This window comes from Hirundo rustica, chromosome 6 (genome assembly GCF_015227805.2).
Source record: "Hirundo rustica isolate bHirRus1 chromosome 6, bHirRus1.pri.v3, whole genome shotgun sequence".
In the NCBI taxonomy this organism is placed as follows: domain Eukaryota; kingdom Metazoa; phylum Chordata; class Aves; order Passeriformes; family Hirundinidae; genus Hirundo; species Hirundo rustica.
The window spans coordinates 11,898,809-11,912,383 of record NC_053455.1 but is presented as its reverse complement, the minus strand read 5'-3'; the positions used below and the strand labels follow the sequence as shown (position 1 = coordinate 11,912,383).

At 49.0% G+C, this 13,575-nt stretch overlaps 1 protein-coding gene across 2 annotated transcripts; it reads left to right on the top strand.

Annotated features, from left to right (window-relative positions):
• Positions 1 to 4,238: 4,238 nt before the first annotated feature.
• SLC25A47 (solute carrier family 25 member 47) lies at positions 4,239 to 13,369 on the top strand. Of its 2 annotated transcripts, XM_040068404.2 has the most exons (6): positions 4,239 to 4,443; positions 9,917 to 9,960; positions 10,239 to 10,310; positions 10,577 to 10,759; positions 11,803 to 12,073; positions 12,809 to 13,369. In XM_040068404.2, the coding sequence occupies exons 1-6, from the start codon at positions 4,416 to 4,418 to the stop codon at positions 13,093 to 13,095; spliced, it is 885 nt and encodes a 294-aa protein (XP_039924338.1). In that variant the 5' UTR covers positions 4,239 to 4,415; the 3' UTR covers positions 13,096 to 13,369. The 2 variants fall into 2 exon arrangements, with proteins under 2 accessions (XP_039924338.1, XP_039924339.1); XM_040068405.2 differs by lacking the exons at positions 4,239 to 4,443; positions 9,917 to 9,960; positions 10,239 to 10,310; positions 10,577 to 10,759 and adding an exon at positions 10,896 to 11,095.
• The last annotated feature ends 206 nt before the right edge of the window (positions 13,370 to 13,575 follow it).

The window sequence follows — 13,575 nt, the reverse complement described above, 5'->3', positions numbered from 1 at the left end:
CTCAGGGTGATGTAATCAGAGCCTTCCAGGAGCGAAGAGAGCCCGCAAGAAAGAGGGAGAGGGACTTTTAACGAGGACACGTGGCAACAGGCCACGGGGGAAGGGACTCAAACAGAAAGAGAGTAGGTTTAGATTAAGCATTAGGATGAAGTTCTTTGCTGTGAGAGTGATGAGGCACCGGCACAGGTTGCCCAGAGAAGTTGTGGGTGCCCCAGCCCTGGGAGTGTTCAAGGCCAGGCTGGATGGAGGTCTGAGCAATCCAGTCTAGTGTAAAGTGTCCTTGTCTGCAGCAGGAGGGCTGGAACTAGGTGATCTTTAGGGTTCCTTGCAGCTCAAACCATTCTATGATTGTGTGATTCTATGATTTTGGGGAAAGGCATATGTAACACTTTAAAATTTCAATATATACATAATTTCACAGGGGTGTTTGTGCAGGGTGGGTGCTAATATTACTTCCACCTTTTCCCATTATTTACTCCTGAACAGAGACGTGTGGCTCTCCGAGAAGTGTCTAGATCCTTGCAGTCGACACACCAGTCATGCTGATGAGAAGATTAGTCATAGGGAGATTGAATGACTTGCCTGAAGCCAGAAAATCTGTGACTTCTTAAATTACTGCAATCATCTTCGGTCTTCTCGGAAATGCACTATTTTCCCTCCCCTTGCGAATGTGTGTAGAAACATTACAACCTTATTTCAGCTTTCCAGAGGTGAAATCACGTATCACTTATACCTGATGCAGTTCCCAATGCTCAGAGTGGTTTCCTTTTTTGTTCTGCTGCGAGATTCCTGCCGTGAGTTCTTGACTCCTCGGAATTATTGGTTTTTCTTTAGTACCTGAGATAAAGGACAACGAGCCGCTTTGATTCGAAAATCTGTAGCACAGCTGGAGCCAGGAGGTTCCACCCCCCATTCCACCCCCGCCACGCCAGCCAAGTGCCAGGCTCTGCCAGCTCAGCACTGCTGGTGTCACTCTTTCCTGTTCCGCAATGTGCAAACAGCCCGGTGACGTAGCGGGGTAAGGCTGTTTGAACAGCCTCTCCAGTCAAGGATTTTTCCAAAATAAATTGGACAGGGATTAATGGATGTGCACGTGAGTGCGGCATTGCACAGTGCAGGTGGGATAGAAAATGCAACATGCTGAGGCAGGAAGTGAGGATGGAGCATTTTCTCAGCAAATCTGTCTGGATGAGCTGGCAGCTGGTGGCAGAGTCGAAAGAGGACAGGCTTTGGAGGACGGATGGAGTTGGTAACATCCTGTGAGTGAGATGTGGAATAAGATGGTAAAAGGAGGCCCCTGCTCTTTTGTCTCACCTACATGATGCTATTTAACACTGATTGCCTATGTAAAGGCTCCCTCCCCACCTTTCCTTTTGCTCCATCACTTGTATCAGTCCTCTAGACCCTCTGCCCCTTTGCCATGGAGCAGTTCTCTCTGCCTGGGTTGGCAGAGAGCTGCCTCCTCCTGTGAAGCAAATGGAGTGTTTCATCCATCACACACTGGGCAAAATTAGGGCCTTCCTCACTTTTTATCACTCGGTTTCATGATTTCCTGCAGATTGCTTCATATAGTCAGACCTGTAGCTTTGTCCGACAGCACCTTCCACGCTCTGCTTTCTCAAAACCCCCTGTGAAATTGGCCCGTTTTGAACAAATAACTCCTGAACAGTTTGCTGCTGGAGGAAAAAAGTTGTGAGTTATTTCTCGTGAAATGCTAACCATTGTGGAGGCTCAAAACATGTTTTGTGGGTGATTTCCTAGGGCTTGCTTTGAGAAGACCACCTAGGCTGGGACTAGACACTTTCTCTCCTCCCCGCACAGATGTGGTCCATGGTGTTTATTTGCAAGCTACACCAGCAGCAACCTCTGGATCTGCAGTCCTTGGACACTGTGTCAAAGTGGGACAGGAACAATTTGTATTTCACCTTAGAGAAATGCCTGATAACTCAAGATTTCTTTGGGAAGGATTTTTTTTTTACTGCCTCTATTGACACTGAGGGACCTGGTTCTGGTAAATAAATGAGGCTGGTATATCTCTGAAATCTAGGGAAGAGAGGATGGAGGTGGAAGCTCCTTCAGCAAGGTATGAAGTAGACGTGGTGGCCAGGCTGAGCATGGCAGCGGATCCTATTTTCCCCTGAGTCCTGACGGCACACCAGGAGCAGAGAGAACTGTAGTGGTGACTGTGTTTGCTTGAGGCTCATGTTACTCTGCTGAGCCCTGGTTGAGGCAGAAGTCCCTGAAGTAGCTGTGTGCGTGCGTTCCACCAGAGCTGGCTGCCCTAGTGATACCTTCATGGGGCAAGGTGAAATGGTTCAAGCCCCAAAATATTCTTCTTTCATATGGAAACCCTCTGAATGACCTCTGTTTGCAAAGCAATCCTAGTCAAATGGAAAACCTGACCTCTCCTGGTATGCCCCATTGAAGCGATCAAAAGGTTATGGAGTCAGATTCCTGCTATATAAAGCAACTAACATTTTGCTAGAAGCATTGGCGTGAATGAAGGTTAAAAAAATAAACAAAGGATTAATTTTCTCGCACAAAAGGAAGGGGGTTGGGTTGTTTTTTTTTCTTTTACAGTCTCATAAGATTCCATGAGGAAGATTCCCTTTGAGCTGTTCAGCTCAGCTAAAGAAGGTAGAAATTTTGTTTGGTCTTTTGATATTTCATGGAAAGCAAATCTAATTATCTCTGATGCCTTAGTCAGCCAGTGCAAAATGCCAGCCAGCCTCTATTTTCTTGCTGATACGGCACCAGTCACTGCAACGTGTAGAAAATTTCCCCCTGCCATGAGCCCCCAGGCTGCCCCTCCAGAGGGGACTGTGTCCTTGTCCCCATGTGTCACTGACACAACAGGGCCCATACCTGGTTCTGCTGCTGGAGGGATCCTGCAAGGACAGCAGCAGAATCGTATGAGGGGTGAAGAGGAAACAGCAGATTTCCCTGCACATGGCATGCACTGTTGATGAACCGTAAATAACTCCTGTTGGGACACCAGATATAACATGGAAGAGCTACTAAATAACCCAGGGTGTTTTTGCAGCTACATTGCTACCTCTCTAGATAATATTTTACTCCTGGTTTTAAGTTTTTTGCTGTCCTTGCATGATGATGTTAAATTGGAATAATCTGTTCTCTTCAGAACAGAAAGCATTCAGGGGAGGATGCATAAGAAATCACAGGAAGCAAGTGAATAAAAATCCTTTAATTTTCAATTCCCAGAAACTCTGTGCCCTCACACAGAGCTGTGCTATATGTCACTGGAACATAAACACACCCTTCAGTGGGAAATAGGTACTTGGAAATGTGCAGGAAATGGCACTGGGTACTAAAGTCCTCGCTCCCCTGCAAGGCTGACCCATGGGGCAGCAGCCGTGAAATTTTCTTCTCCCTTTGCTGCCAATGTACCTTGGCTCTCACCCGGGAAAACCTCTACTAGAGGGGTACGATTCAGGTCACGGCTTGGCAAGCCCTTTGTTGTATCAGGAATTTAGTTTCCAGGGTCTCTCTGGGCAAAGCTTAACCTCCCACATGCAGATGAGGCACCCATTGGTAACGGGACTGTTGGGCAAAAACAGGCAACGTGACATCTCCTTGAGCTCTTGGCTCCCCTTGATCAGCAGGTCTCCCTACAAGGAGCTGACATTGGAAAGGGGGTTAGGAGTCTGAGCAAGAAATGAAAAAGATCTGCTCCAGGGGCTGGGAAAACTGTGCTGCTGCTGTCTGAAATAGAGGCAAACACTCTGGATGTGGTTGGAATTATTTCTGGGGTTCACAATTCGTATACATAATGAGTGGGTAATGATCCATGGGGATCTATGTAGAAGTTTAGGGTCAGCTTCATGCTTTAGGAAAATCAAGAAAAATGGCTTGGTAAAAGCAGATGGAATTTTCATTAATGGAAAGGGTGCGTGGTCCACGAGAAGGAGAAAGAGTGGGCTGGGATAGGGGCAGGAGGAATCCCGCAAATAGCTGCAAATGCAGCATCTCTGTGGCACAGACCAACAGTGTCCTCTGGCAAACAAGAGTGCAGAGCTGTCTTCTGGGGCTTGTAAGTACAGCAGGGGATGGCCCCTTCCCAGCCAGCCTTACCCTGCGAGTCACCACCCCACAGGACTTTCCAGGCAAAAGGGCGCTGGGAACAGCAGCTTTGGCGCAGCATTTCAGGGCTCCACGGGATTACTTATTCACTGTGTTCCTGGAGCAGTTCCAGGCTTCCCAGCTCTGCCACCAGCGTACACATTCATCAAGCACCCACAAGGCTCACCATCCCCAGAGGCAGGAGCAGACTGTAGGAAGGTGATTCACGTTACAAACCGGTGTCTCCGAAGGACCGGCAGGGCTCTGGGAACACCGAACCTGTATCCTCATCCCTAACGCTCATCAGGGTGATTAAGGCAGCAGCCGCGCTCTGGATGGATTTCATTGCCGGGGCCATTGGAGGTAAATACGTGAATTAGAGCTTGTTGGAAAAAGCAGATAGCTGTGTTTCCTTCTCGTTCAGCTAAAGAGCCGGTCTCAATAGCAGCGCTGAGAGTCTCTCGATGGGGGCTGCTTGTTAAAAGTGTGTTCTTCCTCATTAATTGGGAAATGTCATCAGAGCAGCTTCACAGAGCTGCTGGAGAGGCTGTGCTGCAGCTTGGTCAGCTGGGGTCACTGGCTGCGATCTCCTCGAGTCTGACTGCAGTGGGACAAGGTAAAACTCTAATAGGAAGAGACAGAGTGTAATAGGTTTTGTGCAGACACAAACCGGCTTGTATAGCCCTGACAGCGAAACCCTCACGTGTCTGGCATCTAGGGGTCCCAGCAGGCTGCTGGGATGGTGATTCTGGGGGGCTGAGGATGTGATTTGGGAGACAGCAGGGGAGGAAGCACTGTGTTCTTACTGCATTTGGAACGCCTGGATGAATGACCTTTGCATTACCTTAGGTTAAGACGCATTTGCAGTTGTGATGGTGATCTCAGTGCAGGCGAGCTACGCAGCAGGCTTTGAACTGAGAGAAAGTAGGTTAGCTGTATGCAAAAAAAGTAACAGGAGAGAAGTGTGATTAAATTGTAGACATTTTTAGAGCATGTACTGCTCAAACCCATCTTTGTTTTAAACGGCAAAACGTACCCATCAGTCTCAGTTCTTTGCTGAAATCTCATTAGATTTAGTGGAGTATACAAGACAATATATACCAATAAATACCACGAGAAAAGCCTTTGGGTCATTGACAGAAAGGTCAGGTAAACCTATCAGGTGGCTGAGACATCCAGCCCAAGCCTGCATGACAGGTCTCACTGACATCCGCTGAAATTTGGCATTTTCCGTCACCAGGAGCAGCCTGTGGCCCTGCTGCAGTTGTGTTTGTCCTGGGAAGGACCATGCTGAGTCTTACCCTGCCTGTTACTTGCTCATCACCCAATATGTGCAAGTGGGTCGAGGTTTGGCATCTCAGCAGCATCCAGACCTGGTGCCTGTTGTGCCTCTGCTTGGGGTGTTGGTCTTCCTGGGCTGCTGGGAGACCCTTCATGGGAGAGGAGGATATAACCAGCCCCACCATGATAGCCTGTCTTTCTCCTCCTGTTTCCTTTCTGACTTCAGAGCACCCCGTGGAGAAGGAAGCCCTGTCCTAGGGCTGGCAATGGGAAGTCCATCCCAGAAGGATTAACCAAACCTCCTCTCAGACTTCGTGTTCATCATGGGGCATTTATTGCTTGGATTCCGTTGCTTTTTTAGCACAGTTTGAGATAGGTCACTTAAGGACAAACTTCTTTTGCAAGGGAACATGGAGAACTGAAAACAGTTTGAACATGGTCATTCACCTTGGCTTTCTGCCCTGGCTCCCACGCAAAGCCAGGGTTTGTGCTGTGATCCCCTGTCCAGGCTCCAGCATCGTGTTCTTGCAGCCATGCAGCAAGAATATCCCGTGTAAGCCCTGGGCACGGGCTCAGCCTGAGGGGGTGCAGGCTGTGGAGATCCAGCTGGGACCAGAAAAGTCTTTGCTTGTTGTAAGGCGTTTTACTGACCTCAGTGTGTCAGAGAGCAGGATTTTCCATCCTGTCCTCTATGTCCATCTCGGAGCTTTTCTAGGAGGCATACTGCAACTTCTCACTGGCTGACAGAGGTGGGGACTTGCCCACAGACACGTGGGAGGTACCTGGGCAGGGCTACAGGGCCACTATCCTTCCCCTCAGATGGGACAGCTCCTGGGGTTGGACATCTATCCTGCAAGAATTGGGATGGTTTGGGCGCTGAGCTTGTTTTGGGGTTTATGTTTGCTAGAGCTGAAGCACTTTTCATGTTCCAAAGGAGTCTTTGAACCCAGCTAAAAAGCATCAAGCAAGTTGAGGCAACATAAAAAATAAAAGTTTCTGTTTAGTAAATTACATTCTTGTGACCTAGATCTATTTTCAGAGTGTCTTGGAGAAAGCATGACTTAAGTACCTCTGAAAAACAGCAGACATTGCGCCCATTTGAATTCCAGCCTCTGGCTGCCTCAGGCAGCTGCAAAAATACTGTGCATCGCTTCTGGGCAATGGATTCTGTGGCAGTGAGATAAACTCAGCATCTTCAGCCCAAGAAACAGTGATCTGCTATGGCTCCAGACAGAAAAAACATGAGAGGAACACGCTTAGTAACTGTGGAGACTTTCTATAATCAGCAAATGTGACCAGATGTTTTAGGAAGCAGTCCTTCCTGGCCAGTAAAACTGAGCAGGAGGTTGGACTAGAGACCTCCTGAGGTCCCTTCCAACTCGGGAATTTTTGAATTGTCCTGTGATCCCATGCATGCTTTCTAGCCCTGCTACAGCAGCAGCCTGGGCCATGGCAGGGGACGGGGATTGATGATGGGGCTGCTGATGACTGCAGGATGACTTGACTCTTACATCAGGAGTAAAGATGCGGGGAGGCACAGGTGAGGTTCACCCAGTGGTGGTAGAGCAGCAGGGTTTGCAGCGTGGCTGGGCTCTTCCACAGCTGGGAGGTTACATGCAGTCCAAGGGCAGATAAAATAATCCCACATACAGGAGGAACGTGCTGTCTTCTCCTTACAGCTAAAGCAGCTCCTGCTAGGGTCATGTTACTGAGTGAAGTTCAGCTTGCTTAGGGTATGGGGCACTGATGTTCCCAGCTCTGCACAAAACAAAGGCTTTTGAAAGTTGCTGTCTACCCATCCAGTGCATGGACAATGCAGCCTGGTGGGCTCTGTACAGCTGCCATTGGCTCCCTGGTGATTGCCACCCCACCAGAATCTCTCCTTATTTAAGTTGCTTGGTCAGAGTGACCTGACTTGTGTAGAGACTGTGAGTGATCCATTTTGTGCACTCTGTGTGTGTAGAGGGTGCTGCAACCTCTGCTCAACACCTGGGAATATCTCAGATAAAAGAGGCATTAAAAATGTCTCACTAAAACAAAAAGAAAAAAGGTAATTACTCTGGTTTTGCTATTTATTTTTGTCACATCTGATGTAGTGTTACTCAGCAGGACTCCCACAGGAACCCTCTCCTGTATGCCCACTGCTCATTGCCGGCCTTCTTTGATTTTGCTGCGCAAACAGGGCATGTGTGGGTCATGCTATCTTAGTCCCAGGCTATTTATATCGTGTGACAGTGTGCAGAGCCCTCATTCCTCAGCCTTTGATAGACCTGGCTGAGCTCCTCAGCTCTGACAACTGCTTGGAGTGGTTTGTGCCCCTAAGTACACAGTTCGTGACAGGTTAGGTTATTTGGAGGTTTCGGGGACTCATATCTTTGCTGGGAGCAGTGAAAAATTTATGGGGTTTTATGGTGGAGATGTTTGGTCCTTACTGGAACCAAGTTGATCAGGATCCTTTAGGTCTGAAACAGTCTGTTTTGGGCAACACACCGTGTTGCCCTGAGTTTTTGCCTTCTGATTTGTTTGCATTTTTGCAGTGGAATCTTCTCACGGATTGTAACATAAACAAAGGGATTGTTTTTGCTTTCCTCTCTGAGGAGGGACAATTGATAGACTTCTAGTCTGGCCAGTGAGGTGGAGAGGTGGCAACCTTATTCTCCAGTCCCTGGTCATTGTCCAGAATCTATATAAGCGAGGTCAAGTAAATAAACTTCCCTTCTTTTTGCCCTGAACTTGACTGTGTGAGTATAATTCTTTCCGTGTCCTCTAACGACAATACCGGGCTGCTGTCTTTGTATCTTAATGTGTGAACAGGGGTATTTCTCCAGAAGGGAGCTCAGTTCTTGTCAAACACTGGCCCAAATCATCCTTGGTATATGATCTGCATGAGCCAAAGCTCCTACCTTTGTTATCCAGTGGAGTGAGCCAGGACCTAGCTGTGTATGGTGCCCCCGTGCCCCCAGCATCTGGTCAGCCCATGCCCATCTCCTCGAAGGTTCAGGAATTCTGACAACGACGAGATGTGTCAAAACCTCCCAGCTGAGATGGGGTGCTTGGGCTGCAATGTGAGGTCAGCACTGTCATCCTGGCATTGACTTTTGTGCTGCTCTTCCCTGGCTGGCAGTGTCCGTGTTTACTCTGGCCGATGGCCGGGAACCTGGGAGGGCACAGGTGTCCCCAGATGACTTTGTGCATTGTCACTCTCTGCTTGGACCAAAGCCATTGCTTCTTCAAGTCATATTATTGCCTGCGTACTCTCTTTGCCCTCTCCCATTATTGTCTCTTTTCCATCTAGGCCCCTTTCCCCCCTTCATTTCTGTTTATCTGGTGTCAGATTTGATAGGTGTTTTTGAAGAACAAACTTCAGTTTTGTACAAGAAAGATGCTGTTGGTTGTTTTCCTCTGAGTAATGCACTCTGGGATTGTCTCCTGGTGACTCTCAACAGCAGCTCCTGCTTTTCTCCAGAACATGGGAGAGCTTTCCAGAGCTCTCAAGCAGCCATGTAATCGTAAGTGGACATGCACACACCAACTAACACATTTTTAAGTAGCTTGGGTTTTATTTTTTCTTTTTTAAAGAAGAACTCAGTGAGATGCAGTTTCCAACAGCTGAGCCACCAGATGTGCACTGTATCTCTGATTGCCTGGCTGCTGATGGGCTCATCCAGCATTTCTATCAACTTGATCTCTGTCTAAATAACTCACGTGGACACAGCACCATTGTTCTCCAGCCTGATTTCCTCACAGGTGACTTGGCAGGTGATGTACTGGGAGGGATTTTGCCGGTCAGCACCTTTATTACCTGCCAACACTTGGCTCGGAGCTGAGAAATGCAGTGAGGTGACATCTATTTATTATTGCAACAGAGAGAAATCCTCCTCGGAGCTCTTTAGCCCTCCTTACTTGCCGTTAAGGCAGTAGCTTTGTCTCAGAGGATTAATGCATATCCAGCGGCTATTTTAAGGCTCTGGGAGCGAGCGTGGGTGTTGCTAGAGGATTGCCGCTGGCCCCGGGGGCTGGATGCGCTGTCACGGTGCCGGGGGCGGTGATGCTCAGCTGGCCGTGCTGGGCGAGCTCTGCAGCCGCTGCCTCTGGACACTCCCAGCGCTGATCCCTCCCTGCCCCCAAACCCCGCCGAGCCTGAAAACCAGAGCTGCTCCAGACGGTGTGAGTGGGGATGCTCTGCACCTCACGTGAGGATGCTTCAGTACCTGAGCTGAGAGGGGAACCAAATACAGCGCAGCATCCTCCCTTCACCCTTCGTGGGGCAGCGCTCTCAGTGTCCTCCCTGTCCCATCTTGCTCCCTCTTGTTCCTCCCTGATAAGTTTCCCATGCTCTGTTTCCTCCTCTGAGTGAGTCTTGGTCCCACAGAGAAATCTGCATTTTTCTCTGTCATTCTTGGCTCAGAAGTCATTACTGGAGCTCGAGAAGTCTGGTGCCAGGCACGGCTGGGCTCTGGAGCTGTTTTCTGCTATTCCCCGCTGTCCTGTGATGGGTGAAATTGTCTGTTGTGACGTGTGCTGTTAACCATCTCCAACATATCCTCTGTTTCAGGTGGTCTAAGCACAGCCGTGGGTTATCCACTGGATACAGTAAAGGTACCTGTTGGAACTTTATTTCTTGACTATAGAACAAAAACAAAGAGGCCCTTTTGTTTTCCCCCTCCTTTTCAGAAAAAATAGTCCCATGATAATATTTTATCTGCATTACATCTCCATATCCCACTGCATTTGGCTGTGTTTGTCCCTAACAACAACAACAAATCGTTTGGTGACATTATTTTATGGTTACTTATCTGGTTTGCTGCTATGGCATTTGTTGTTTTATTTATTTTTAATATGACATCTGCATTTTAAAGTTGTCCCTGTATTCCTAGGTGAGAATTCAGACTGAGAACCACTACAAAGGATTTTGGCACTGTGTTCAGGAAACATACAGGACAGAAAAGGTAAGTGCCTCTCATCAGAGCTGCTGATACCAGTCGCGGATGCCTTGTTTCAGAGGCAGAGCTGCCTCTGTCATTTTGGGGAGGATGGGCACTGGTCGCACACAAGCATCTGTTGGGAGAGGGGTCAGGGTGAAATGGAGCTTTGCTGATGAGCTGTAAGGTGGGGATGAGTTTTGACTCGGCAATGTACAGCCGGTGCCTTTGAGCAGATGCTTTCCCATGCCATCCGCCCTTAAAGCTCGCCTTTCTCCTCTGTTTCCCACGAGCTCCGGGGATTTTACAAAGGTGTGACCGCATCAGTCCTCGCAGTGTCGGTGGTCTCCTCTGTTTCCTTCGGCACGTACCGAAACGCCCTCGGGGCCATCTGCAAGCTGCGGTACGGGGCCGCAGAGGCCGAGCCCTCCCGGCTGGATGTTTCCCTCGCTGGAGCTGCAGCCGGCGCTGCCCGGGTAGGTCAACAACGAGGGATTTTGTTCACAAGCGCAGGCGGCTGGAAGAGCAGGGCGGGTTGTTTCGGTCCGGGAGGCCGCAGGGGAGCCTGCGCCAAGTGTGGTGGGTTTGTTTTTGCAGGGGAGGTCGTGCTCGGCCCACGCTGCCCCTTCGCCGGTCGGCTCCGTGGCGTGGCCGGGTCCTGCCGGGCAGCTCCTGCTGGATTTGCCTCGGAGCGCCAGAACGCTTAAGAACGTGCCATTAAAATGACACAGACCTTGGCAGCAAACGCAGAACAAGGAAGGAAAAACAGCGCAGGCAGCAAACTCCCCACGGGGCCGCGATGGCGTGTTTATGTAAGGAAGACAGAACTCTGAGTTAAAGCGCAGGTCGGTGCTTTCCCAGCAGCTGCGCAGGCATCGCTGCAGGAATGGGCAGAGCACAGCGCTGCCTTGCCAGGCTTAAAACTCAGCCGGGCACCACTGAGAAGTGATGCTGCCTGGCAAGCGTGCAGGATCCTCGGACAGGGAGGTGAGGTGCGTCCAGGAGCAGTTTCCCACAAGCAGACGAGCCCACAGGTGCTGTGAGTGTGGTGGGGCTCGTCCCATCACACCGACGGCATGCTGGGCAGCAATGTGTGCCCGGTCACAATGCCCAGTCCAGGTGGGCAGGTTTCTAGGTGTTTCCTAGCAGTCAGTGACTCAACGTGGGATAACTTTTTATAGTCTGGGTGGTCTTGGTTCAAATACGGATACAAACGAGAGCCTTGATGTATGCTTCCCTGTGGCTGAGGACATCCCCTTTCCACGCCCAGCTAGTTTAGCAAGTAGTTACAGGTATTTAATATCCTGTGTTGATTTCTGCCTTGCTTTCCTCTCCGCCCAGTGCAGCTCACACGCGTGTCCTGCTGCTGCTGGGTGGAACAGCACAGGCGGAGGGGAGGAGGCCGGAGCTTGCTGGAACTCGCACACAATATTACAGCTTGGGAGACAAGAATTTTCGGGAGGGAGATCAAAACTCTGTTTGACTGTGAAGGTTAAAATGCCATTCTCCGGTGCTGCAGGTTGTGTTGACAAACCCCAGCGAGGTGGCTAAAGTTCGGATGCAGACTCAGAGGAACCCACACCCTTCCATCACACATCAGCCTGTTTCCAAGCCAAAGTACCGAGGGTCTCTGCACTGTCTGAAGGTTATCATCAAGGAGGAAGGTTTTGGGGGTCTCTACAAGGGCTGTTCTGCATTGCTCTGCAGGGATTGCTCTGCTTCTGCAATATATTTCCTTTCCTATTCTGCTCTGTGCGACTGGCTCACACCAGACGGGAGAAATAAACCAGGTAGGTATTGGAAAGTGTCTGGCATTACCTGCAAAAATGGCTTATTGAGTCCCAGACTAAGAGGGAAGCCAGGCTCTGGGCAAACATCACCCAGAACCTATAAAACATCACCCAGATCCTCACGAGGATTGCATCCACATTGCTCTGCATGTGCTGGTGCCAGCCCTGCATGTGAGGGCTTCACTGGCCCCACGTGGTCCCTAAGCAGCTCCTCTTCCTCCTGCAGGAGGGGTTTTTACCACACACTCTGATGCCTCAAATGTGGATATGAAATCCTGTTAATGTGAAAACAGGATAACTAGGAATTAAACACGGGCAAAGCTCCTGGGAGCCGACACGGAGCTCAGACAAGGGTCAGTCCATATGAAGTCCAGGCAGAGAAGGTAAAGACACTTCAGGTTCTTAGCTGGGATTTGGCTCCAAAAAGCAACTATCCACTTTGAGAAAAGATTGAATAGGTAAGATTCAGCAAAAGAGCATCTCCCTGAGAATTATAAAAATTAAATCCGTCCTCTGAAGAGGGTGTGAGTGCTCTCAGGCTGTACCACATCTAGTTCACAAGCTGTTCAAAGTATCACGTGTGCAAAAATTCTCTGATGTCACGGGAAACACACAACTGCAAAAGCTACACTAAATAACTCCCAAAAAGCATGAAAGTTTGTTGTCAAATCTGAGGTGGCTGTAGCTGAAGGAGACACAGGTGAGCTGCCCTTCTGCCTTCTCTCTCTCCCGCAGGTTTCCTCGTCGTGCTGCTTTCCGGTGGTTCTGCTGGAGTCCTGGCCTGGGGATTAGCTACTCCCATGGATGTCATCAAATCACGCATGCAGACAGACGAATCGGACCAGCACAAGTACAAAGGCCTGGTCCACTGTGTGAGGGAAAGTGTGAGGAAGGAGGGGGCAAAAGTGCTTTTCAAAGGACTGGGTTTAAACTGCATTCGTGCCTTTCCCGTGAACATGGTAGTCTTTGTAACATATGAAGGTGTGCTGAGATTTACAGATCATTATATAAACAAAAAATAGCTTGTTCCACTCTATCCAAAGAGTACTTTATTTATTTATTTATTTTGGTAAGACAACATCCACAAACAACTGTTGAATTGATGGACAGCATAAGAAGCATGGACATTTCAGCCCAAAGCTGACAATTGATGGCTTTGTTTTATTCTTATAGGACTACAAACTCATCAGGGAGCCTTGGCTTCATATAAAACCTCTCTTTTATCTCATTAAAGCATTTAGACTGTAGCTGCTCCTTAGGCCCTTGAAACATTCGCGAATTTTTATGTTCTAATAAGTTGTTTTTCTGAAATGGAGTTTTGGTAAATCAAGTAATCTTTTATTTTTTTTTTTTTTTTTCCTACTGGCACAGAAAATGATCCTCACACCCAAAGGAAGAGCCGGGGGGAGTTTGTGTAAGATTTAACACTCTCCAGCGCGTGCTCTTTACATGTTACATCTGCACTGTGACTCACTGGTGCTTCAGGCTGCAACTTCCCAGCA